The sequence below is a fragment of the Marmota marmota genome, unplaced genomic scaffold (assembly GCF_001458135.2).
Source record: "Marmota marmota marmota unplaced genomic scaffold, marMar, whole genome shotgun sequence".
Lineage (NCBI taxonomy): Eukaryota > Metazoa > Chordata > Mammalia > Rodentia > Sciuridae > Marmota > Marmota marmota.
In genome coordinates, this window is record NW_025999880.1 from 819,999 (window position 1) to 846,965 (window position 26,967).

Sequence of the window (26,967 nt, forward strand, 5' to 3'; positions counted from 1 at the left end):
AAATTCATCTCTCTCTCTCTCTCTCTCTCTCTCTCTCTCTCTCCCCTTCTCTCTCTCTTGAAAAAAAAAAAAAAGAAGCTAAGGCCAGAAGCTCCTGAGTCCTAGGCTAGCCTCAACAACTTAGCAAGACCCTGACTCAAAATGAAAAGCACCCCTGGGTTCAGGCCCCAGTACTACACCCCATCCCCTGCCCCCCACACATACACACACAAAAGTGATGTGACTTATTTTTTGGAATTTTTACCATTTGTTTCCTGTAGATATTCTTGTGACTACTCCAAATCGACTCATCTATTTATTGAAGCAAGATCCACCAGGAATAGACCTAACAAGGTACAGATAATATTTTAATGTCCTTCATGTGTGTTTTTCATTAGTTGGTTATATTTTATTCTCAATTACTTGTATTACTTCCCTTTGGAGCTTATCTGCTAACTTAAATCAATGTTGATGTAGACAATAATAGTTTTCGTTAAACTCATAGAGAAAATAACTATCTAGTCTGGAAGAACATTTTGATAAGCATTTTGATTGCCCTAGACCTTTGCTTATCCTTCAGCAAAAATGATGAAGTTCGTGAGATTTATGCAAAACTCTGTTGTAATGGAACCTCATCTTTGAACCTAATAGGTTTGTTGAGTTATGTTTTTTTTACATTTTTCATGCTTATTTTTCTTATATATCTTTTTCTGGTATGATACCTTTTTCTAACATGATAAAGTGGATCTGAAAAGCAGAATCATGGTTTGACTTCCTCATGTGTCCCCACAGTTTAATGAAGTGTCTTGGATCTTATAGTTTTAATGTTTACAAATTGTTCTGTTATTTCTTAGTGTTGAGTGGCTGGTAGTAGATGAATCAGACAAACTGTTTGAAGATGGCAAAACTGGGTTTAGAGACCAACTGGCTTTCATTTTCCTGGCCTGCACATCCCACAAGGTCAGAAGAGCTATGTTCAGTGCAACCTTTGCATATGATGTTGAACAGTGGTGCAGACTCAACTTGGACAATATTATTACTATATCCATTGGAGCAAGGTAACTAATTGTTGTTGCACATTATCCCACTGATTTATTTTCAAATACACGTGATTCTTAGACTCAAGGAGATAGCTTGTTTGGCACGAGAGTCTTACATAAAAGAGTTTTACTTAAAGAAATTTTTGTTGTTGTTGTTAAGTCATAATTGATTGATTTATAATTCCTTTTTAAAAATAATTTGGTAGGGTCTGGGATTGTAGCTCAGTGGTAGAGCCTATCATGTGTGAAGCCCTGGCTTTAATCCATAGCACCAAAAAAGAAAAAAGGAAGGAAGAAGGGAGGCAGAAGTTAATTTAGGAGAGCATTTTATATTAAAAAAATGTATCATGGTAGAAAGCAGTACAGGGAAATTATACTGTGACCAAACAGAATATTGTACAACAATGAAACAATAAATATAAAGACTGTAGCTATATTAAAACATTTCTTGTGACATCATATTAAATGGAAGAGAAAACTGGATGTAGTGGTATGCACCTGTAGTTCTAACTACTTGGGAGGTTGAGTTAGGAAGATCACTTGAGCTTAGGAGTTCAAGGCCAACCTGGGCAACATAGTGAGACTCCATCCCCCCGACCCCACCAAAAAAAGAAGCAAAATGGGACAATAAAGAATATACTGTCTGCTTTAAACTTAAAATTCATAAAAAGAAAGCAGAGCCAATTTACCATAAGTATAATTTAAAGGCAGACAACAGAATGGGAAAAAATAAAGCTTTAATACCTCTCCCTCTAATCGTCATTGTATATATAGCCTACCTCTAATCATTAAGAAGAAAGTTTAGCCATATAGAATAACAACCTTAAAAATGTTCTCATTATTTTACCCAGTAATTTTATATTTAGAATTTTTAACAAATAATCACATGAAAATTGTGACTAGAATACAATAAAACATAAAAATTCATTCTAAAATGGTAGAATTGTAGGTAATTTATTTATTTTTTTATAATATATATTGTTATTTTGTGGTTGTTGTATGTTTTGTTTTGTTTTGAGATGGAGATATGCCAAGTTGCCCAGGCTGGGCTCAAACTCGTGATCCTCCAACCTCAGCCTCTAGGGTAGCTGGGATTATAGACATGTACCACTATGCCTGGCTTATATAACTTGAATATTTCCTAAAAAATTTCCTCAAAAGATAACATTTTTATAATTAGAACAAAACATTTTAAAATAACAATTCTACTTTCAAATTAAAGTATAAATATTTACTTATGTTGACGGTAGAAAAGTTGATTTTATGGAGTTCTGTGTAAAATTGTTGATTATTATTTTAGAGTTCAGCGGGGAAAGCAAAAAGTGGCTCTCATGAACTACTAGATATATTTTCTCCTCAGGAATTCTGCAGTAGAGACAGTAGAACAAGAACTTCTCTTTGTTGGGTCTGAGACTGGAAAACTTTTGGCCATGAGAGAACTTGTTAAAAAGGTATGTGGGTTTTGGTAAGGTTTACCAAGTCTTACCTGGTGGGAGGCTCCACAATACCTCATCATCATACTGCCACTTACTTAGTGGTCCAGTGGTGGTGAGTCTGTCTCTCCTGCCTCAGAGTTGGCTAGGAGAAGACCCACCTGATGCTGTTAAAAGCATATTTTTCCCCTCTGTGTATATGTCCCATTCATCCCCACATCCTTCTGCTGGTTCGTTACAGAAGAACTGGGGCATTGTAGAATGAGTTAGACACTGAGTGGGGGTTTCTTTTGTCGTACCTTTGGTAAGTGCCGAGTAGAAGCCATAGTTTAAAAAGTTAAGTACTGTGGGTCATATATACTAAGCAAAAAGAAATATAAATTCTGCACCCTGAAATTTTGTCTTAATTAAGGGATAAAGTTAAGTATACTTATATAATATAGTTTGTGATAAAATGCCATAAAAAGCAAAAGCATCCAAAGGGTCATAATGGACTATTGGGGTAAGCTCATTTGGTTGGAGAAAGTCTTATACAAGGTATCCTGCTAATCAGAGCCCTGAAAGAGGGTCTATAGGACAAATGGTGGAGGGGGAAAGTGTTCCCAGCTCAGAGAGCAGCCTGAATAAAACTTGAAGAGGTGGCGGTGCATACTATATGTTTGGAGACTAATGAAGAGGTTACACATCTAAGGCAGGGTGTATGGTGGGAATTTAAGGATTAGGTTGGACAGTGAAGTTAGGGTCAGGTTGAGAGAGACCCCTGGACATTTCTGAAGAATGTGGCCACATAATTTTTAAGGAAAATTAGTCAAACCATAGTATGTAAGATGGGGTGTAAAGAAAAAGGCAGAAAGTGAGGAAAATAATTACTAGGCCGTTAAATTAGACTGAGCGGAGATAAGGAGAAAATAAACAAGTGTGGCAGCTGATAAGGTGTTTGTAAGTAATTGTCAATGATATAAGTGGTATGCTTTAGAGGTTAAGAGCATGAACTCTGGAGCCAGACTACCTGGATTAAGATTATAGCTCCAACATTGTACTTTGATGCAATTTAACTCCCCTCTGTTCCAGTTTCTTCATCTGTAAGGTGGGATAATAATGTCTACCTCATAGAACTATTAATAGTATTTGAGTTAATATAAACATAGTACTTAAAATGGTGCTTGGCACATAATAAATTCTATATGTGTTCATTTTATCAACATTCTTAAAGGTATCACTTGCCACAAGGAAATTTTAAGGTTTTCAAAGATAATCATATAGACATAATACAGCAGAGATTCTTGGTTTTTTTTTTTTTTTTTTTTTTTTTAGCAATGTATGAACTTTGGGAAGTCTGTGAATTGTATGTCAGATTGTGTGAATAAGTGGTTGCCAGTTAGAAAGCCTCATCACTTTCATTAGATGCCAAAAGGAGTGTGTAAACCAAAATAAAAAGGCTAAGAAGTACTAATATGGGCATTTGAAGATACAGAAACTTGGATTTGAAAGAGGCAGGGTTCAATGGTTCAATGATATAAATATAAAAATAATCTGCTTAGAGGTTGATACTGAGATTTTATATAATAAGATAGAAATTATATTAGAACTTAGAACCAAAGACTAAGATAACAATTAAAGAAACAAGTTTTTACATTACAAGCAGAATCGAAATTCTGAGGCATATAAGCCAAGAAATGATTGTTTCAGAATGGACATCCAGTATTGTGACTAAAAAGTAATTGATAAGTTTATTTGAATTAGCATGATGAATAATATAGTTCAAATTAAGTGGAAAGAGCTCATTGTAGAGAATGGATGGTGAGGAAGATGAAGGCAGATTTAGACCACTGGCCTGCGGCATTTGGCCGTGAAAGTACAATAAATTGAATTTGGTTCTTTTGTGAACTAAAATCATATTATGATATATGTCTGGTTGTATTATTCCTTATGAGTTATGTGTACTAACTTTTGCTTTTGTTCTTTTAAAAGGGTTTCAGTCCACCTGTTCTTGTTTTTGTTCAGTCCATTGAAAGGGCTAAAGAACTTTTTCATGAGCTCATATATGAGGGTATTAATGTGGATGTTATTCATGCAGAAAGAACACAACAACAGGTAAATGTGTACTTTCAAAACCTTAAAGAAATACTGGCATTAAATTTATGAAGTGCCCATTTTTCATTTCTAGCTTGGTAATACAGCATTTAATATATATTTTCTTAAACAGAGAGATAATACAGTCCACAGCTTTAGAGCAGGAAAAATCTGGGTTCTTATTTGTACAGCCTTGCTTGCAAGAGGGATTGATTTTAAAGGTGTGAATTTGGTGATCAATTATGACTTTCCAACCAGCTCAGTAGAATATATCCACAGGATAGGTAAGTTCTCTTTATTTTTTCTTCCTCTGTGCTGCCCACTCATCTATCCTTTAGAAATACTCACTTTTTAATGCTATGAAAACCCATCACTTTTTATGTGAACCTCGAGAGTCCCTTTGAAACTTCCAAAAAAAATTTTTATGGTCTGATTTCTCTTAGGTCGAACTGGAAGAGCAGGGCATAAAGGGAAAGCCATTACATTTTTCACTGAAGATGATAAACCATTATTAAGAAGGTAAATTAGGAAAAGTACCTTAGTATCCAATTGGCAAAATTGTCTCATTATTTTTGTATGTATTTTTTTTAACAGATAACTACAAAATAGCTATGTCCCAAATTCTGCTAATGGTGTTAAGCAGCTAAATTTTAGCCATGGAAAAAGGAAAAATGAACAGTCTTATCTTTCCTTCTATTATTAGAACTTGGAAATAGTATTGCTTTGAGCGCCTTTCACATATGCTTATATAGGGGGTGTATTCCAACAGCTTTGGATCCACCTGAGGTCTCCTTAGCAACCCCAACATAGTGTAAAACATAGTTTTCTATCTACGAAATGGGGATAATAATAGTATTTAGGGTTCTTGTGAGGAGTGAATAAGTTACTATATGTGAAAAGTTTAATGCAACTCCATAGTAAACACTACCACTTAATAAATTTAAGCATGATACTGGCTTCATTCAGTGTTTCCTCTATGATTTGGCCTAGTAGTTTTTTAGGGCTTGATTAATGTTAAAATGGTTGCTATCTAAAGTTCTTCATCATTACATGATTTCAGTCCAGTAGATGGTTTTCTCAGTAATCCACATTTTTGTATATTAGAACACTCTACTAGAGTACTTTGTGTAGTTATAGTTCCTTTTATGTTGTACTTTAACAAGATACAGGTTTATGTTTATGGGGTTCCTTTTCAGTGTTGCCAATGTTATACAGCAGGCTGGATGTCCAGTACCAGAGTACATAAAAGGTTTCCAGAAGCTGCTAAGGTATAATCTTGAATTTACCTTCTCTTTCTGTTTGCATATACATTGTTACTTTTTGTTTTTGTTTTGTTTTCTTGCTTTTTATTTATTTCATAATATAAGTATATATCTTCAAACAGTATATTGTTTAGTTTTAAGTGGTTTTGATCTTATACATAGATGCTCCTTGACTTTCAGTGGGGTTACATCCTGATAAACCCACTATAAGTTGAAAAGATTGTAAGTCAAAAATGCATTTAATCTACTCCCCTACGGAACATCATAGCTTAGCAACTCTGTAGAGTATCAGTTGTTTACCTCATGATTGAGTAGTTTCCTGGGAGCTTTGGTTTTCTGCTGCCACCAGCATTGGAAGAGAATATTGTACTGCATAGTGCTAGTCAGGAATAGTTAAAATTCAAAATATAGATTCTACTGAATGTGTGTCATTTTAGCATTATCATAAAGCTTTAAAAATTGCAAGTCAACCCATCCTTGTCAGGGATCTCCTGTAAATGGTGTCAAACTAGATATGTCCTTTTACTTTGTTTCTTGCTCAACATTCAGTTTTTTTATTGTGTGGGGTTTTTTAAAAATTAATTTTTAATTAATTAATTAATGTATTTTGTGGTACCTGGGATCAAAACCAAGGCCTCATTAATGATTGGCAAGCACTCTTACCCCTAAGCTACACTTCCAGTCCTTATTTTATTATTTTTTGAGTATGGGGTAAACTACATAATAAAATTTTATCACTTTTTTTTTTCCAGTTGTAAATGGACAAAATACCTTTACTTTATTTAATTTATTTTTTTATGTAGTGCTGAGAATCAAACTCAGTGCCTCATACATGCTAGGCAGGTTCTTTCTCTACCACTGAGCTACTACCCAGCCCCCAAATTTATCATCTTTAAAAATTTTTTATTGGAGCATTATAATTATACATATTAGTGGGATTCATTGTTGCATACTCATACATACACATTAAAATTTACCATCTTAACCATTTAGTGTACAGTTCACCGATGTTAAATACATTCATTATGTTATGTAGGCATTACCACCATCCATTTCCACAATTCTTTTCCTCTTAAAAAACTGCAATTCTATATCCATTACACAGTAACTCCCCATTTTCCCATCCTTAGGCCCCAGCATCTACCATTCTATTATGTTTCTCTGATTTTGACTACTCTAAATAGAATCATACAGTACTTATCTTTTTGTGATAGGCTTATTTCATCTACCATAATTTTAATTTCCTCAAAGTTCCCCTATACAATATAATCAAAATTCCCTTCCTTTTTAAGGCTGAATAGTATTCCACTGTATGCATGTACCACATTTTATTTATCCATTCATCTGTTGGTGCACACTTTGGTTTCTACATTTTAGCTGCTGTGAACATGGGTGTACACATGTCTTCAAGGCTATTTTCCTACCATATTGATTTGTGCCATCTCTTGACATTATAGTTCTAATAGTACTGCATTTAGGGCATTTAAGATAAAAACATTGCTTCTAAATACTTGTAAATGCTGTTTTCTTTCCTTGCCAGTTTTCTCATCCTTGAAATTTTAACTATTCAGACTTTTAAAAAATTATTCAATGTGAGTGAAGTATACTTAGAGTTATTTTAGTTCATAAAATCATATAAAACAGTTAACTGACCCAAATCAGATTCTAATGCTTGTTGATAAAGGGTATAAAGTTGCCTATTTTAATCAGTGCCTTTTTAAAAAGTCGAGTTCAATATATCGTACCTTTGAGATACTCTGTAAATGCTAGTTTATTAAAGTGGATGTAGCCCACCTTAAACCTGTAAGTAGTTTAAAAATGAATTTTGTGATCAAGAATCAAAATGAATGTTAGCTGTTGTTTTTCTGAATGAAGTTGCACTTAATTTATTTCCTTTCCCACATTGTAACTTTCAGCAAACAAAAGAAAAAGATGATTAAGAAACCACTGGAAAGGGAAAGTATTAGTACAACTCCAAAATATTTTTTAGAGAAATCTAAAGACAAACGGTAAGTATATATGGTTAAAAAAAAAAAAAAAAAAGCTGCTGTTTGACTCAATCATATAGTTAGGGTAGGCATTATTTTTCTGTAAGATACAGTTTTAGAGGTAGAATTAATAGTCTATGGTCCATTATAAAATGTGATAAAAATAATATCTCAGGTTGCCTGTGATTTGGGAAGTAAGATGATTTGATATTGAATTTTTTTCTATATATGTACATTAATGACCTGGGTTTTTCCATATTTGAAAATACGGATTCAAGCCAGATGTGGTGGCACATAGGCATGTAATCCCAGAAACTTGGGAGGCTGAGGCAGGAGTTCAAAGCCAGCTTCAGTAACTTAGTGAGGCCCTAAGCAAATTAGCAAGACCCTGTCTCAAAATGAAAAGTAAAATGTCTGGGCATGTAGTTCCATGTGTAAGTGCCCCTGGGTTCAATCCCCAGTGCCAAAAAAAGAAAAGAAAATATGGGGGGCTAAGGTTGTACTTTGTGTAGTTAGCTCAGTGGTGTGTGAGGCATTGGGTTCAATCCTCAGTACCACATAAAAATAAATTAAGATACTGTGTGTTCATTTACAACTAAATAATTTTTTTTCTTAATGGGTTCATTTCACTTCGAATTAGAATGGTATTGCCCACCATCTCCACACAGTCTGCATCACAGTGTGCAACTGAAGCCAATAGTTAGGACCAGCTTTATATTCTGGGTAGAATTTCAATATAATCCTAGGTTTTTGCTGAAGCATATTGTAAGCTCTAAAAAGTATTACATGGATATATTTTATAGGAACTTAGTCTAGTGTTCTTTTTTTTTTCCTTAAAGCATAGAATTTGTATTGTACATGTTTTGGTAGTAGTAGGCCAAAATAATGAACAGTCTTACTCTTTCTACTATTTAAGAAAAATGGCAGTCTTCAAGTTCCAGTAATAGGTTGATATATGCTCTAATAAAATTGCTTGATTCTAATAATTTCTTTATTATGTATGGAGGAAAGTAGTCATATCAGAAATGTTACAAACCTTATTCTTTGTATGATCTCAAAGTTAGGATTACATATGCAATCTTTGAAGGCACTGAGCAGCAACTGACCAGTGTTTATGAAAACTGAAAAAATCAGCTGGAGCATAAGATAGTGGCTATATCAAATTTTAATAAGCTACATTAGCATTTTAAATAATTACACCTTAAATATTTTTATGTCTGTAGCATTTATACTCTAGGGGTTATTAAAATAGCTGCCCAAAGACTTTGATGATACTTGGTATAAATCTTGTCATATCACCTGCTTTGGTTTTCTTTCCACTTCCTTATTAAAGACCTTATTTCTTTTCTATTCTTTTAAATTTTAGTTATTTTCAGTTTTAGATGGGCACAATGCCTTTATTTATTTATTTATTTTTATGTGATGCTAAGGATTGATCCTAGTGCCTCACACTTGCCAGGCAAGCTCTCTACCACTGTTTATTAAAGTGGGTATAGGGCTGGAGATATAACCCCAGCCCTAAAGACCATATTTCTTTCTTTTTTTTTTAAATTTTATTTATTTTTTATTAGCTACCATGACATTACAATGATCTGGCAATTCATACATTTGAAGACCATATTTCTTAATGCAGCATACAAACAAGACCCAATCTGATCTGGTTCTTGCTTACCTTTCCATTATAGATGTTCTATTAATGATCTCTTCCATGCCTGTAGCTCTAACACATAGCTCTGTTGATAATTCTTGTTTTGTTTTTTGTAGTACTGGAGATTGAACCCAGGGGCACTGTACCATTGAGCCACTGAGCTACATCCTCAGTCCTTATTTTGAGATAGGGTCTTGCTAAGTTTCCAAGGCTGACCTTGAACTTGGAATCCTCCTGCCTCCGCCCTCTAAGTAACCTGGAGTACAGGCATGCATTACCTCACAGGGACTGGTAACTTAAGTTCATGCCTTTAGCCCAGCTTCCCCAGTGGGCTACAAACCTGAATCTTGTTACCTAGGCACTATAAACTCCACCTGGTGTATGCTCTTTATATGGTAATTGGGATTAGACCCAGGACTTTCTGCTTTTTTGTTTTGTTTTGTTTCTGTGGTGCCGGGGATTGAACCTGGGGCATTGTGCATGCAAGGCAAGCACTCTGCCAACTGAGCTGTATCCTCAGCCCTCCATCTGGTGTAATAGAGGGAAAAACTGAATTTGGAGCCAGAAAACTCATTCGAATACCTACTTTCCTTTGTGACTTTGTGCAAGTCACTTCACCCAAATTTTTTTACTCCTATATATAGTGGAAATAATTATATAAATAATTCAAACGCTGGCCAGGAGCAGTGGCATACCTATGATCTGAATGCCTTAGGAAGGCAGAGGCAGGAGGATCGTGAGTTCAAAGTCAGCCTCAGCTACTTAGTAAGGCCCTAAGCAACTCAGTGAGATCCTGACTCTAAATAAAATACAATAAAGGGCTAGGGATGTGGCTCAGTGGTTAAGTGCCCCTGGGTTCAATCCCTAGTACCAATAATAAAAATAATACAAACTGTGTTGCTCAGCCTTGGAAGATTGGATAAGTTAATATATACTATAGAACTTTGTATTACTATAATATAGTCTGCAAACATTTTTTCAAAAATTTTTCCTTTTGCTGTGTTACCATTTAGTTAATGACATTCATCAGTTACTAGGCCAGAGTATCAGATTGTTGGAGTTCATATCTGACATTTATTACTAGTGTAAGATAATTGGAAAGTTACTTTACCACTCTGTCTCATTTTCTGTATCTATAAAATGAGGATAATGGAATCTTCTAAGTTGTTAGTAAGATTACCTGAGTTAATGCATGTAAAATACTTTGTAACAGTGTCTAGTATTTAATAAGCAGTGAATCAATGTGAACTTCTATTATTAAGTTAGTATTAGAATCTGTCTTTCTTATAAGTATGAAAGTGATCAAAGACTGTACTAGTGTAGTTTGTTGTGATGTTTCTGTCTCCTCTATGTGATAATGATTTTCTATAGGGCAGAGACCATGTTTAATGCATCTTTGTGTTCCTGTGCCTCTTATATTTTGATATTCAGCAAGTTTCAGTGTTTATTAAACCCTCAGAGTTATGGAAAGTCAATATATATAGAATTTCTGATTGAATTTCTCTTTCCTTTTCATAGGAAAAAGGTCACCAGTCAGAACAGCAAAAAAGAAGGTAGCTCTTGAAGATAAAAGTTAAAAAGAGACTTTGTAAAAGACTAACCCAGAAATATAATTATATGATATCAGCATGAATGGTGTTTTCTTGGAATACTTCAAGTTTTAATATCACCTCTACCAAACATTTGAAATCAACTACAACTACATGTGACTGAAAAATGATCATAAACTATCAATGCAGTTTTAATTTTAATTTGTAGGTTAAAATCACACAGTGAATGTAACATTCATTGTTATTTTTGTGGTTTGAATCCAGAGAGATACTTCTTATAGAAGAACAAAAGTTTATGCTAAAAAATAACATCCAAATGTGGTGAACTCTTACGGATTTTTCCCTTCAAGTTTGAAGGAAAGTGTGATGTATGCTATAAAGAGGCATCTGGAATTAAATTTTAAAATAAAGCCTTGAGATTGAATGCCCCTTCCACATGCTTTTTTGGGGGACTGGGGGTGGGGTGGATGGGAGGCAGCACAGATTATCTACTAAAAAGAAAACTATTGTTCTATTCATATTAATTTTTAAAAAAATGCTTTTAGTTGTAGATGGCACAATACTTTTATTTTATTTGCTTATATTTATATGGTGCTGAGGATCAAACCCAGTACCTCACACATTGTAGGCAAGTGCTCTACCACTGAGCTACAACCCCAGCCCCAATATTTCTCAGTTTCTTGATGATCTTTTGTGATGTGGGTCACACTAAAGAGATGCTTATTCTGTGGCTGGTTATTCAAGTTTCTTAGGATTTGAAGTTGTGCTCAGTTTAAGTACCCTTAGTATTCTTACACCTCATTAGTAAGGTAGCTTATATTTAGCTGTTGTAATGTTGCAATGGCAAGATTATGATCAGCCTCTCCCTTTAATTCATTCTCCATCATTTAACCATGCTCTTTTCCATTTAATATCGGTTTGCTTGAACCCATTAAGTTTATCCCAATAAGGAAGAATGTTGTTACTTGATATGCTCTGGTTTCATTCTCCTACAGCTTATCTTTCCTGAGGCCTGATGGCCCTTCATATATTGAGTAAGCAAGTCTCTGTCAGAGATAAAGGATCATGATCACAAAGTGAATGAGGCTATTTGCTATGAGCAGATATTTTTCAATAACTAGTTTTTTTGTACAGTGGAATTAAAAAAAAAAAAAACAAGTATGGCACTTAGAGTGACATCTTAGAATGACTTGGTTATAAAAAGTTATCAGCAACTTTTAAATTTACTCATTCAGCCTTTTATTCTAGAGTCAACACAGGTTAACGCTGTCTTGAATGTTTTACATGGGGCAGAATTATTTATTGGAATTTATTTAAATGGGACCTATTGCCACAGGATGCAAAAAATACTGATAGCATATTATTTTATGTTTGTTTGTTCTTGCAAAGAGGTCCTGATTCTATATTCTGAAGGTAGGTGTGTTGGTCCAAAGCCATTTGTGAATTGTATGACTTTGAATGTTTTTTCTTAGAGCTTCAATTTTTTTCATTTATGAAACTATGTCTCAAGACATACAGTTAAACTCTTAACTAATATACCTTCAACAAACATTAAGATTGGCTGCATAGCACAATCCCTGCTCTTAAAATTACTGAAGGAGATAAGTGAAAGAACAAATAGTGTGGCAAATGCTTTGTTAGATGTAAGGCCATGATGCTGAAGCATAATCAGGGGCCATTTAACCCAGATTGGGAATGCCTTGGAAGGCTGACATCTGAGTTGAGTCCTGCAGATTCAGAAATTAATAGGCAGTAAAGAGGAACAAAGTGTACCAGACACAGAGATCACATCTACAATCCTCGATCTATACTCATTTTTAAGTATACCCTCCTTTGCAAACATCCAGTCCACAAAGTGTCTAGAAATCTGTATCAAATTGGTTTGTTGATAGATTAATACTGGATTTTAACTCCTTTATATCAGTTGGAGCTATCTGCTACATAAATTTCACCATTGTCGAAGGAAGGGGAGGAGTGAAATTTAGTGAAAAGACAATACATAAAAATTGAATAGCTGCCCCTAGTTAAAAGCAGCAAGGACTGGAATCAAACTGACCTGGGTTTGAATTCTGGTCATACTGCTATAGCTGTATGATCAGGGTATGTTAACTTTTTAAAATAATTTTTTTTTTCCCCACAGGTACATCGGACTTGTAAATGCACCTAAAGTTCCTGACTAGTGGTTTGTGCCCAATAAATCTATTACTCAAGGGCTTAAAAACTTTACAGATTAGTAGTTTGTTTAGGGAGGGGGAAATGACAGGAAAAACATGCCCAAATATATTTAGAGCAATTAACTGCTTTCCAAACACCATTGCTGCCTCTGCCTGCAAGAATGGGGTGGAGGTCAGGAGGGCACTACTAAGTGGCACCATGGTAGACTCAAATACAAGACTTGTGCACCTTGGAGGTTTTTTATGTGGATTGGTTTTGGTTTTTTATTTGTGCTTTTGGTTTTTTACTAAAGTAAATTTTAAATACATTAGGTGTCTCGAATGCTGAAAGGAAACTGCTGAGTATCAGGGAGAGAGAGCTCATCAGTGGTCAGCACTGTGAAGCTATCAAAGGGCCAGCCGGGATTCATCCACTCTTTTACTTTATGTGGTGCTGAGGCATGCTAGGCGAGCGCTCTACCTCTGAGCCGCAACCCCAGCCCTCCATACATTCTTCTTATTTTTTTTAATATTTTTTAGTTTTTGGTGGACACAATATTTTATGAGTTGCTGAGGATCGAGCCCGGTACCTCATGCGTGCCCTCCTTCATCTATTCTTTATGTGCAAAGTAACAATGAAATCCGTGTACCTATCATCCAGTTTCAGAATTACGATTCGACCTGCTTTCCACTAATGGAATTGCAGGTTAGCAAACGCGAAAGACCGAGTCAGCTGGGCCCTAGCTGCGGGCCTCCCGGAGGATGAATCAGCTCCCTCGGAGGGGAGCCCGGCCAGCCCAGAGCCAGCTTTGCACCTGGAGGCCTCCCGGCGGCGCCAAGCCAAGTGACGAGGGCTGCCGCACCTCCCCGAGGGCGGGCGGGGGAAGGGGGTGTCACGCGGCCCCGCCTCGTCGCCAGGCCGCGGCGAGGTGGGGCCTGGCGTTTGCCCCGGAAGTGGCTGTCTTGAGCTGACAGCTGCTGGCACGGCGGCGGCCCCGGAGCAAGATGGCGCTGCGGCCGGGAGCCGGAGCTGGCGGCGGCGGGACCGCGGGACCTGGCGCGGGGGCCGCCGGGGGGAGGCAGGTGGGTGTGAAGAGCTGGGTGGGGGCCGACGGGCACCCCACAGACCGCCGCCCAGCGGTGCTGGCCTCGCCGGAGCGAGGAGTGCTTGGCGGTTATGGCGGTTTTCGCCAGCTCCGACCCCTTTCCTTTCGGCTGGGCTGCGGGAAAAGGGTCGTCTCCAGGGACGCGGCGCCTGGCGCTAGTGTCCCAGGCTCAGGGGCATCGCAGCCTGGGACATCGCGGGAGAGCGAGCGCGAGCTCGGGTGCGGGGAGGGGAGGCAGAGAAAGGAAGGGTCCGCTCGGCGGGTTGGGCCACCAGGAACCCCGACTCCTCGCCTCCAGTCCCTCTGCATCTGAAGCGACCGGGGTCTTCCCTTTTACAGGGCTTTCCTGGGCTGACCAAGATGTTGTAGGGCAGCCTTTGAAAAATCTGAACACAAAGCTGTTGCCGAGAGTGTGTGTTTTCCATTTGTCTTTTCTCCCTTTACTGTGTCTTGTCCTCCTTTTTGTTTATTTTCTTGACACACGACAATCAGGAAAATCTGAAGACCTTTGAATTAGTGATTGGCTTGAAATAGTGCTCTTGAAGATTAACTATAAGACTCATGTGTCTCCTTTTCAAAAAGGCATTTATAAACAAAATTCATTGTTAAACAGCAGTTATGCATTTATTAGAACAAAGCTTCCAGACTTTGACTTAGCCCTTTAAAAATCTGTCTATTGTCCTGTTTCAGGTAATAGATGGCTGCAGTTCTTATACCCAGAACTGTAAGGGGAGAGGTACAATTACCTGGTCTGAGTTAGTTTTATTAACTAACACATTACTACACACACGTTTGTAAGTAAAATTAGCTTTTTATCTTTAATAACCTAAATTGTCTTGGAAAATAAAGTATTCGGTTTTTACATATAGTTTGTGAAGTCATGAACACTACAAAGTGAGGCCTTTTAATATTATCCCCTCTTGCAGGTGCTTACTGTATGCTAGGGGGGAAAAGCAGTCTCTGATGAAACCACCTGTGTGCAGCCCCATTTTTCATTTCCTCTGCAGACATCTTTGACTTCAAATATAAAACTTTTTGCTTCTTCTTTTGTTTTCTTCTTTGTTTCATTAGAGCTTTTTGTGAATACTTGGTATAAATCAAGTTCTAAAGAAAAATTTAATCTATTTATTTTTATGTATGATGACAGTTTCTAAAATGTTTGTGACATTAATTTGACCAGCTCTAACATTAGTCTCCTTTTGATTGGTATCCTGAAAGGATGACTTTAGAATAAATGGTAGATAATTTATAAAGGGCAAAATTTGCCCAAGACTTGAGAAGTATAATTTTTTTTTTTTAATCAATTAAGGCAGCAAAAAGGCAGTATATGATTAATAGCACCAAGTTCTGGAAAATATCAAAAGAATTTCATGTTCTAGGCCTAAATATTTATTTTTATTTTTTTGCCAGGGGGGGGAAGTGGTACTAGATATTAAATCCAGGTGTACTTAACCACTGATCCACATCCCCAGCCCTTTTTATTTTTTATTTTGGGCCAGGGTCTCGAGGCTGACTTTGAACTTGTGATTCTGCTGCCTCAGTCTTCCTAGTTGCTGGGATTGCAGTTGTGCACCACCGTACCTGGCCCAAATTTCAGTTTTTAAAAAAATTATTTGGAAAGGATCTCATGTGCAGAAAGTTAAGAGGATTATTTTGTTTTGTTGTTGTTTTTTTAATTTTGGTTTATAGTATTTTAATATCATTGATCCAAGGATACAGATCTTTTTTTTAACTGTGGCCTGAATTTTGATAGAAATTAGAATGACTTATTAAAAAAAAAATACTGTACTGTAAACATAGTAATGTCTGCATTCTCAAAAACTCTATGGCAAGTTTGCTACATATATTGGAAACTTTCTGAATTGAGAAGCTATGTGCTCAGTAAAGAACATTATGTTTTTTTAGAGGGCAATGGTAAGGGGCATACCTAACTATGTTTTATGAAAAAGAAACAAGCAACCTCTCTAAACCCCTCCCCTTGTCCCCCTAAGATTTTAATGGGGAATATTTATGAATTAGAAACGATCATATTTCTTAGAATGTCTCTCTATTCCAAAAACCTAAGTAAAAACCAGTGGCATTTTCCAACTTTAACAATCATCTGCTTTTGATTGGTATCCTGAAAGGATGACTTTAGAATAAATGGTAGATAATGTATAAAGGGCAAAATTTACCCAAGAATGGAGAAGTATAGTGTTTTTTTTTTTGTTGTTGTTTTGTTTTGTTTTTTTTTTTTTTTTTTTAATGAAGTAAGGCAGCAAAAGAGTTGAAGATCTGGATTAGTGTAATTGTTCAACTGCTAGTCATTGAATACCTATGTGTGTAAGGTACTGGTTTTGATGAATTTAAAAGATATCCAAGACAAGGTTCCTATCCTAGGAAAGTATATAAAATAATTGTAGCACTAAGGAAAGGAAAACAAAGAGATCACATCCTTTGGGGATATTCTAATTTGTGAGCTCTTCTGTTTTTTCCTGGTCTTGTATACTCTTTGAGGGCTTACATTCTATCTTCCACCATTTCTGGCCCATTTGGGCACATAAAAATTTTTTTGGTAAATATTTGAGGATTCCACCTGTACTGAAAATAAAGCTGTTTTGTTTCAGCTGCGCCCCTCAGTTGGAGAAAGAGGAAGGGATCAAGAGATTAACACTTACAGAACAATGTGAACAACACTCCTGCAGTGCCAGATGGGCTGTGGTCCTGAGTGGAGAGAAGAGTTTTGTGAAAGAAAACTGCAAAAGAGAAGTTGTGCTCAAACTGGAGAAGGCCTTGAAGCTAAACTAAGGGAATTCAATTTTCCCAGGCAATCATTACATAGTTTTAACCCCAGACGTGCATCTTCCTAAAGGAGTCATTATTAAATGGTCCATTAGGAATACGCATCTCTCCTGTGCTGCGTTAGATGAATTAGAAACCACAAAGTCTGGAGGTGTGGCAATCCATTAGGAAATCTTAAGGAGTCCAGGCCTGAGAAATGAGGATAGGAGGGAATCTAGGTTACCAACAGAGGTATCCGAAAGAAAAGGAAAGATGAAAGAGATAGGAATGAGACAAAACTCACAGGTCTCTTTCCCACTGGGACATTAGCAATACATGAATTAGTGCTTTTACCTTGGAAATCAAATTATAGGTCATCCTGCTCCCTAGTTTTTTGCCAAGCTTTTGCTGAATTATAGTCTTACTTAGCTGCTGGCTTATCCAGTCTTTATGCATATTGACATTAGAGTATATAGTCTATATTAGATAAAGATTCAGAAAATCATGTGAATGGCACATGGATCTTGAGGCAGTTCAGTTTGCTAAGTTTTTACTAAAATAAGACACTATCAGTAGCGTTCTTAAATTTGTTTTTATCTCTGTTTTATTTTTTGAAATAACCTTTATGCATCGGTAGGTAACATTATTATCTGTGTGCTTGTCATAGTTGGAACTTTGGCAGACTTTCAGTTCTGTGTCCTCTTCTGACAGAGGGGAAGGCAGATAGTGGTGAAGGGATTGCACAGAGCTTCACAATTACCTTATGGCAGAGCCAGAAGAAAAAGGAGAATAACTCAAGTGTGTCCAGTATTTACTGAGCCACTAAGCCACACTGGTAATTTTATCTTTAAAGATAATTTTGAAAAATTTTTGACAGTTTGATTACTTAAATGCACTCATTGTGCCCAAATTTTATCAATCTTAGTATATGAGTGATTTCTCTAAAAACAGAGTACCACTATATTTCACCTTCAGTTTAAACCTTTTATCCATTTAGCACATTATTTAGCTATTATAGTTCAAAAAAGCTATTCATTCTTCAGGCCTCCCTCAGCTCAGGCCTGCTTGTAAGCAGCAGAATTTGCTTATGATCCCAATGATCTACAAGGCTGTAAGTAACAACTAGATGGATGCCCAGCTAGCAGTCATAGTACGCATCTTTCCACAGTCTTAACACTTTGGAGTTTAGTTTATAACCTTTTTCTTGGGGAAGAGGGCTTTATAATAGCAAAGTGCAAGGGTTAATAAATTTGACATGTCCCAATCCTGGATTTCACTAGATTCTCTAAAGACTATCTAGAAATTGCTTCTTCAGAGTTGACTCCAAAATTAAGAACTTTTCCCACTCAAGAGTTTCTCTTCTTTGTTTTTTCCTCTAATCTCAAAGAATGAAGTGCCCCTTCCTTTTCAAAGCAGACCTCTTTTGCTGCCTTGCTATGTTAATTCCATTCCTTCGGAAACCTTGTTTTACAATCGCTAAGTATATCTTTTTGTCTTCTCAGCAATGTCTTCCTTTTCCTTTATTAAAACTGCCCAAAGATGATCATTTTCAAAGCAGTGATTTTTTTTCTTTTTCTTTTTCTTTTTTTTTCTTAATCCTCATTCTGACCACCTTTTTTATAATACTAAACATTGGTAGCTACTTTCTTCTGAAATACGGTTCTTCCTCAGTTATAAGCAGCTCCTTTGATTCTCAGTGACCATTCCCTTCTCAGTTTTCACTGTGAGAATTCTCCCAAGATTGTCATTAATTGTCATCTTCTCACTAGGTAGGAACATTTCAATTGCAGTCAGGTTTTGCTGTTGTTTTTAATCTTCATTTGAAAGATCCTCCTTAGACTTATCTGGATCATTCTCCTGAGCCTGAGTTACTTTTCTGATTGCTAGCTAGATTGCTCCTTGTGAAGGCATTCCTCCCACCTTTCTCCCCAAATCTACCCATGACAGGTTCCTGTTTCCAGCAAACAGCATCCTCATCCTTGCAGTTTCCTAGACTCACTCGGTGTCTCAGCAGCATCTGCTCCCTCTCCTTTTCCAATGCTGTTCTCTGTCCTGGTAGCTGCCAGATCCTGTTGATTCTTCCTTTTAAATATCTTTTACTCTCTACTTCTTTCCTATCCCTGCTACTTTAATTATGAACCTTTCCATCTCATTATAATGGAAATTGGGCACAGTGGTGTGCTCTTGTGATCCCAGCTACTTAGGAGGCTAAAATGGGAGGATCACTTGAGCCAGGACTTCAAGTCCAGCCTGGGCAACACAGTTGAGACCCTGTGTGTGTGTGTGGGGGGGGCAGGGTGGGGGGAATGGGATTCTTAGCTAATTCTTTTTACTTCTTCTCTGCCATATTCTGTTAACAGAGTAGCCTAAAGCACATTTCTGATCAATCTTCTTAAAAATCTCTGACATGGGCTTGGGGATGTGGCTCAAGCGGTAGCGGGCTCGCCTGGCATGCACGGGGTGCTGGGTTCCATCCTCAGCACCACATACAAACAAAGATGTTGTATCCGCCAAAAACTAAAAAATAAATATTAAAAAAATCTCTGACATTAGGAAAATCACATAAAAACCACCAGTAGATACTACTTCACACCCATTAGGATGGCTCTCATGTAAAACAAAAAACAGGAAATAAGAAGTATTGTGGAGGATGTAGAGAAATTGGAACCCCATGCATTGCTGGTGAAATGTGAAATGATGCAGCTGCTGTGAAAAAGTTTGGCGGTTTCTAAAAAAATACATAGAGAATTATTATATGACTTAGCAATTTCACTCCTAATATGTAGCCAAAAGAACTGAAAGAGGGATTCAAAGATACTTACACATGGCAGCATTCTTCACATCAGCCAAAAGGTAGAAAGAACCTGAGTATTCATCAAGAAATCATTGGATAAATAAAATGTGCTAACTACATACCTGGAGTGTTATTTAGGCATAAAAAGGACAGAAATTTTAATAAAGTGGTACAATATAGATGAACCTTGAAAATGTTTCCCTAAGTAAAATAAACAAAAGAGCAAATATTATATGATGCCATTTATGTGTGGTGCCTGGAATTGGCAAATTCATAGAGACAAAAAGTAGAATACTAGTTACCAGGAGTGGGCTGCGAAAGGATGAATCAGTGAGGATTCATTTTTTCAATGGGTGTGTTTCTATTTGAGAGGAAAAAAAGTTCTAGAAAAGGATAGTGGTACAACATTTAAATGCCCTTAATGCTACTGAATTATACACTTAAAAATGACTAAAATGAAGACATAACCACAAAAGAACCCACTGGAAATATATAATATTAAAATCAACATTAAACGCTTTAAAGACCCTTTATAATCTGGTTGCTTTATAATCATATATTTTATATTTATTTTGAAATATATATATTATATTTTAAAATATATATATTTTATATTTTATATATATTTATTTTATATTTATTTATTTTATAGTTTATATTTATTTTATATTTATATTATAGTTATTTTGCTGAATATCCCTGCATTTCTGGTCCCAGATCTTTTGCCCAGGCTATGTAGTGTGCCTCTCTTTCTATTTAAGATTTAGCTCAAAAGCTAATTCCATAAAACTTTCCAAGATGTAACCCATTAAAATTAATCTTTCTCTTCTCACCCCTATGAATATTTTGCTTATAGCAGTTAGCACATTTATCCAGTGATATAATTATTTTCCTGCATCAGCGTCTTCAAGATCACGAGCTATGTCAGTACTTTGTTGTAGTAGACACTCAATAAATGTTCACCAAGTTGAAACTAATCCAACCTTCTCATTTTATGGATGGAATCCAGGGAAGTCACCAAGTGACAGAGCCAGGACTAGTTTCAGGTCTTTGTCTTTTTAAAATTTTTTCGCTCTATACTAACGTGCTGATGCTCATGCATCCTATGGAGTTTTCTTATATGTATATTAATGTTGAGCAATTCAGTATTGTGTTGCTGAACAAACACCAGGCCCTGCCTGTGATTCTTTCATTCATGTAAAGACGTTCATGTTTGTTTGAAATCTTTGTATATATGATGATTATGATGTATTTGTATTCTGTTTTCAGCTTCATGTTTCCTGTTGCAGGTGGAATAAGAGCCCCCCAAGGTATGTGAAAGCTTGAGTTTTTTTTTTTTTTTAAATATTTATTGTTTAGTTATTGGCAGACACAACATCTTCGTTTGTATGTGGTGCTGAGGATCGAACCCGGGCCACACGCATGCCAGTCGAGCACGCTACCACTTGAGCCACATCCCCAGCCCAAAAGCTTGAGTTTTTAACTTTTGTTTTTTGTTATTATATTTTTGAAACTAGGGATAAAATAGCAAAGTAGAAAATAAGTTGTATTGCTTCCAAATAGAGTAAAGTTTTCTTATATTATTGAACCTCTAAGATAACTTACTCTAAGATTTTTCAAAATTGTTTAAATTGGGAAGTAATAAGGAACACTCCTCATTTCTACCAAACTTACTTAATCATTATGTCAAGAGATTGATTTTTCATCTCATAGATGAAGGAGACTTCAAGGCAAGACTATTAAGGAATTAAAATTGAAATGATCTGTAATTCTCTTAAAGATATTTTCCTCCTTCTATTTAGTTTTCTAAATAGAAGACTGTTAGTGCCATACAGTCAGAGCTACATCTGTCTTGTGTTCATCAGTATCTCCAGCACCCAATGTGCTGATAGTATGTAGTAGGTTCCCTATAGATGTTTGTTCAATGAATAAAAGAACCTCTTTAGTTCAGTATAAGATCTTGTATGTAAAAGATATATAGTTTAAAGTATTCAAGTCTCAGTTTTATTCCTAGAAATTTCTCTCCTAGATGTGCTCCCTCTGGTTTTGGAACCAGGGCCCACTAATATCAATTCTAGCTCTGTCTTCAAGGAAATAGTAGTGAAGGGATATAATCTTGACTCCTGCTGCTGTGCAACAGGGACACAACATTGAGAGATAAATGTCTCTACCCTTCTCTTCTTTCTGCTCACTTCTTCCACTCCAATATATTCCTGTTTCCATCTCTCCCATGTCAAGCTGCTTCTGAAAACTGGCTCTCCAGTGTTGACTGGTTGTGGTAGACTCGCTAGGGAAACAGAGACTTCCAGATCACCAAAAGAGATGAAAGATAAAGAGCAACTCAGTAGCAGGTGGTCAGTAGCTCATTCTGACTTTGTCTCTGTTTATAATCAGTGGTGAAGATTGAGTTACAGGTAAAATTTTCCAGGGGTCAGTTGTATTCTTTTCATTGTGTTCACATTTATACATTATTGAAGGTACCTCTATTAAAATGTGTCCCAGATTTAGATCAAATGGTTTGAGACCTTTTGTTCCTTAAGTAGGTATTACCGAGTTACGTGTTCATTATCATGTGTGGTTTATTATTTTGTATTTTCACAAACTTGCAAGTAAAAATCTATATATGGATCAAAGAAACTGAACAAGAAGAGATTCCAAAGATTTCCTGATATTTATTTCTTCTAAATTTATAATGGTTTGGGAGTTTTTTTTGTTTTTGTTTTTTTTAAATAAAATATGTTGCAATGGGCTTTTTGATCACTCAAATACTTTAAATTATGCACAAATGGTTTTTAAAAGCACAAGAAACCAGCAGGGGTGGCTACAAGATCATGTGTACCTCAACAGAAGCTGGGAGAGAAGACTTATTTCTCACTTTTATTCTTTTAAATGTGATATCAAACACCTGAGTTACCCATTCAAAAATAAAATTAATTAAAATTCGTAAAACTTCCAGGTCAAAAGATAGGAGGAAAATATCTTACTATGACTGTATTTAATCTGTTCATTCTAATTATCCATGACACCTCAGATCTTTGCACTTGATGTTCCTCTGTTTTGAAATATTACTTTTAATAGCTGCATGGCTTACTCCCTTTCCTCAGGTCTTTGCTCAAATGTTACCCTGTGAACAGAGTAGGGAGGTAGAGCATGAGAAGAAGATTAACATTAAACAGGGTTGAGAGGTGGGAGGGAAAGGGAGAGAGAAGGGAAATTGCATGGAAATGGAAGGAGACCCTCATAGTTATACAAAATTACATACAAGAGGAAGTGAGGGGAAAGGGGAAAAAAAAAACAAGGGGGAGAAATGAATTACAGTAGATGGGGTAGAGAGAGAAGATGGGAGGGGAGGGGAGGGGAGGGGGGATAGTAGAGGATAGGAAAGGCAGCAGAATACAACAGACACTAGTATGGCAATATGTAAATTAGTGGATGTGTAACCGATGTGATTCTGCAATCTGTATACGGGGTAAAAATGGGAGTTCATAACGCACTTGAATCAAAGTGTGAAATATGATATGTCATGAACTATGTAATGTTTTGAACAACCAACAATAAAAATTAAAAAAAAAAGAAAGAAAATCAAGATAGTAGTGAAAAGAGACCATTAAGTGAGCTTCTTACATATTACATATTCTTCAAACATATGCTCTCACTTTTCCAAAATGATGCAATGCGATTCTACTATAAAGGGGCTCTTTATAACTTCAGATTGAATTTCTCCAAAGAGAATTCTATGAATTTTATTTCTTAAATTATAAACAATAAATCAAAATCCCACTCCTTAAAGAAGGCTGGACAGGACAAAATGATGATATCTAGGTCCAAGAATTGTGACTAATTAACTGTGACCTTTCAGCATGCATTTCATATATTTGGGCTTTAATTGTGCAGAAAAAATAAAATGTGGTGATTCTGGGAAAAAATATAAAAATTAAAAAAAATGTTACCCTGTTGAGGAAACTTGTTCTGACTATTCTGTGTGAAGGAGCAGCCACTCCATTCTCTGACTCTCCTCTTCCCCCTTCCTCTGCTTTATTTTTTTCTCTAGTCTTACCACTACCTGCCTGATACATAGGTTTTTTGGATTTTTTTTTATTATTATCTGTCTCCTCCAGTTACAATGTAAGTTCCATGAAGGTGTAGATCTGATTTGTTCATTGCTGTGTTTCTAGAATTGTGCCTGACATAGAGTAGTCCCTTAAATATCTGAATGAATGATCCACTGAATAAAGGACTACTCTGTCTCTAATAGTTATTACTTACAAATGTAGATGTTCATGCTTCTGAAATTAAGCTATGTATAAATAACTTCAGTAAACCAGACACAGTGGTGTACTCCTTTAATCTCCCTGACCCAGGAGGCTGAGACAGGAGGGTTGTAAGTTTGAGGCCAGACTCAGCAACTGAGTGAGGCCCTGTCTAAAAATAAAAATTAAAAAGGACTGGTGATGTGGCTCAATGGTAAAGCACACCGGGTTAGATACCTAATACCAAAAGCATTAAAAATAATAATAATAATAATAGCAAATTGATAATCTTTACTAGACCTTTACTCTTCTTAAGAATATTTTTAGAATATGGACACAATACCTTTATTTTGTTAGTTTTTTTACGTGGTGCTAGGGATTGAACCCAGTGCCTTACACATGCTAGGCAAGCACTCTACCACTGAGCCACAACCCCTTTACTTTTTAAATTGAAAATTTGGTTAAAAGAAAAAACCGGGTTGGGGGATGTGGCTCAAGTGGTAGCACACTCGCCTGGCATGCGTGAGGCACTGGGTTCGATCCTCAGCACCACATAAAAAATAAAATAAAGATATTGTGTCCACCCAAAAAAAAAACTAAAAAGTATATATTTTTTAAAAATGAAAGAAAAAACCACCTAGTAGAACCAACACGACTGTATTGTGGTAAATGCAAACTTAGAGTGAAATGTATACTCAAGCTATATAGGGATTTTGTTTTATTCAATGTTATACACCAAGCATATGTTAACTGTGCCTTAACATTAGGCATTTAGTATTTATTTAAATCCCCAAAGGGATATATTTTTATTTTCTTCTGATCTTGGAAATGCTTCATTGGAAAAGTTTGGGAGATAATAGTCTAAATCATACTTTCACAGTAGTTTTCCTGTCTCTGCCTTTAGAGTTTGCACATCAAAGGCTGTTTTGTGATAAACGTTATAATAATATCACCTAAGAAAAGGATGAACAACAAAATTTCTTTTTAAGTATTATACAGTTTTGCATATGAGAAAACAAGACATAGAAAGAATTTAAGCAAATTGCCCAAGGTCCCAAAGCTAGTAAGTGACACTTCTAGTTGGCTTCCAGACCTTATGCTCTTAACTGTTACTGTATTAGCTATCTGCTGCTGCACAACAAATTACCTCAAAACTATGTGCCTGTAGGTTAGGAATCTGAGTAACTTTATTAGGGATTCTGGCTTGAGGCCTCTCATGAGACTGTGGTAAAGATGGCAGCCAGAACTGTAGTAGTCTGAAGGTTTCATGGAGCTGGACGATCTGTTTCCAGGATGCTCATTCACATAGGTGGCAAACGCTCACTTCCTTTTGGCAGGAGGCCTCAGTTCAACACCACATGGATTCTCTGTAGGACAGCTTGAGCATTCCCATGACACAGTAGTAGCTTGCTTATAGGAGGAAGCTACAGTGTCTTTTGACAACTAGCCTTGGGAGTTACATACTGCTATTTCCACAATATCCAATTGGTTGGACTAGTTCATTGTGGGAGGGAATGATGCAAGCATATGAATACCAGGAGGTAGAAATACTACAATGAGCCCATACTGTCCATTTTTTAATATGCATACAAATTCTGTGGAACAGATATTGTTATCTTCATTATACTGATCAGGTTTTATAGGTTATACACACAACTAGGTAAATGATGGAATTGGAATTCATATTCATGTCTGTCTAATTAGGAACCTGTGCTTTTCCCACTGTACGGTGTAGTTTTCTAATTAACAAGTATTTAAGAAAATAAACTTTAAAACATCTTGACTTTAGTTTTGCCTTGGTGTTTTCCAGCAGGCCTGATGCCAATGCAGCAACAAGGATTCCCTATGGTCTCTGTCATGCAGCCTAATATGCAAGGCATGATGGGAATGAATTACAGCTCCCAAATGTCCCAAGGACCCATTGCTATGCAGGTACTTGCCTCTTTGGTTGATTATTTATAAAGTTATTGTTTTTTGTTAGATGCAAGCACACCAAGAGCTGTTTTTTTGTTTTATTGGTGCATTATAAGTATACGTAACAGTGGGATTTGTTGTCATATATTTGTACATGCACATAATATAACAATATAATTTGGCCTATATCATTTCTCACTATTTCCCCTTTCCCTCTCCTCCTGCCTCCCCTTTCTTTTACTCTGCCAATCTCTTTGATTTTTGTGAGATTCCACACATACACACTTGCTTTTCCTTTTGCCTGTCTACCCTCAACATGTGAGAGAAAACATACAACCTTGACTTTGAGTTTGGTGTGTTTTGCTCAACATAATGTTCTCAAGTTCCATCCATTTTACTGTAAATGACATAATTTCATTTGTCTTCATGGCTGTTATAATTACACATAACAGTGGGATTTGTTATAATATATTCATATATGCACACAATAAAACCATATAATTTGATCAATTTTATTTCCAATACTTCCCCTTTCCCTCCCCTCCCTTCCCCTCATCCCCTTCTTCTATTCTACTCATCAAAGAACTGTATTTTTAAGAGCTTACCAATATATTTAGAAATAGTTAACCTTTTGGCCAGGTTTGGTGGCACACACCTATAATTCCAGCTACTCAGAAAACTGAGGCAAGAGACTAGCAAGTTCAAGGACAGCCTGGAAGACCCTCTCTTAAATAAATAAACAGGGCTGGGAATGAAGCTCAGTGATAGAACTCTTGCCCAGCATATGCAGGCCCTGGGTTCAATCCCCAGTACTGTAAAAACAAAGGTTACTTTTTTTTTAATGTTTATGTTTTAGTTGTAAGTGGACACAATATCTTTATTTTATTTTTATGTGGTGCTGAGGATCAAACCCAGTGCCTCACGCATGATAGGCAAGCGCTCTACCTCTGAGCCACAACCCCAGCCCCAAGGTTACTTTTTTTTTTTAAGACAGGGTCTGAGGTCTTGCTATGTTGC

General features: G+C 36.4%; 2 protein-coding genes across 19 annotated transcripts in view; both read left to right on the plus strand.

Moving 5' to 3' along the window:
* The window catches only part of Ddx52 (DExD-box helicase 52), a 24,446-nt gene extending 13,049 nt beyond the window's left edge, over positions 1-11,397 (plus strand). Inside the window, 10 exon segments of the mRNA XM_015495335.2 lie at positions 261-333; positions 834-1,037; positions 2,380-2,470; positions 4,424-4,546; positions 4,659-4,809; positions 4,969-5,044; positions 5,722-5,793; positions 7,704-7,796; positions 10,942-10,966; positions 10,968-11,397. Coding sequence (XP_015350821.1) covers positions 261-333; positions 834-1,037; positions 2,380-2,470; positions 4,424-4,546; positions 4,659-4,809; positions 4,969-5,044; positions 5,722-5,793; positions 7,704-7,796; positions 10,942-10,966; positions 10,968-11,000 — 941 coding nt within the window. The 3' untranslated portion in view covers positions 11,001-11,397.
* Positions 11,398-14,051: 2,654 nt separating this feature from the next.
* Synrg (synergin gamma) overlaps positions 14,052-26,967 on the plus strand; it is a 69,424-nt gene continuing 56,508 nt past the window's right edge. For 6 of the 18 annotated variants that reach the window (XM_048787885.1, XM_048787886.1, XM_048787887.1 and 3 more), the window contains exons 1-3: positions 14,054-14,209; positions 21,056-21,096; positions 25,847-25,968. In XM_048787885.1, the coding sequence (XP_048643842.1) occupies positions 21,060-21,096; positions 25,847-25,968 (159 nt within the window). In that variant the 5' untranslated portion in view covers positions 14,054-14,209; positions 21,056-21,059. Of the gene's footprint in view, positions 14,210-21,055; positions 21,097-25,846; positions 25,969-26,967 lie in introns of all 18 variants that reach the window. The other 12 variants (XM_015495337.2, XM_048787897.1, XM_015495339.2 and 9 more) reach the window with 6 other exon arrangements.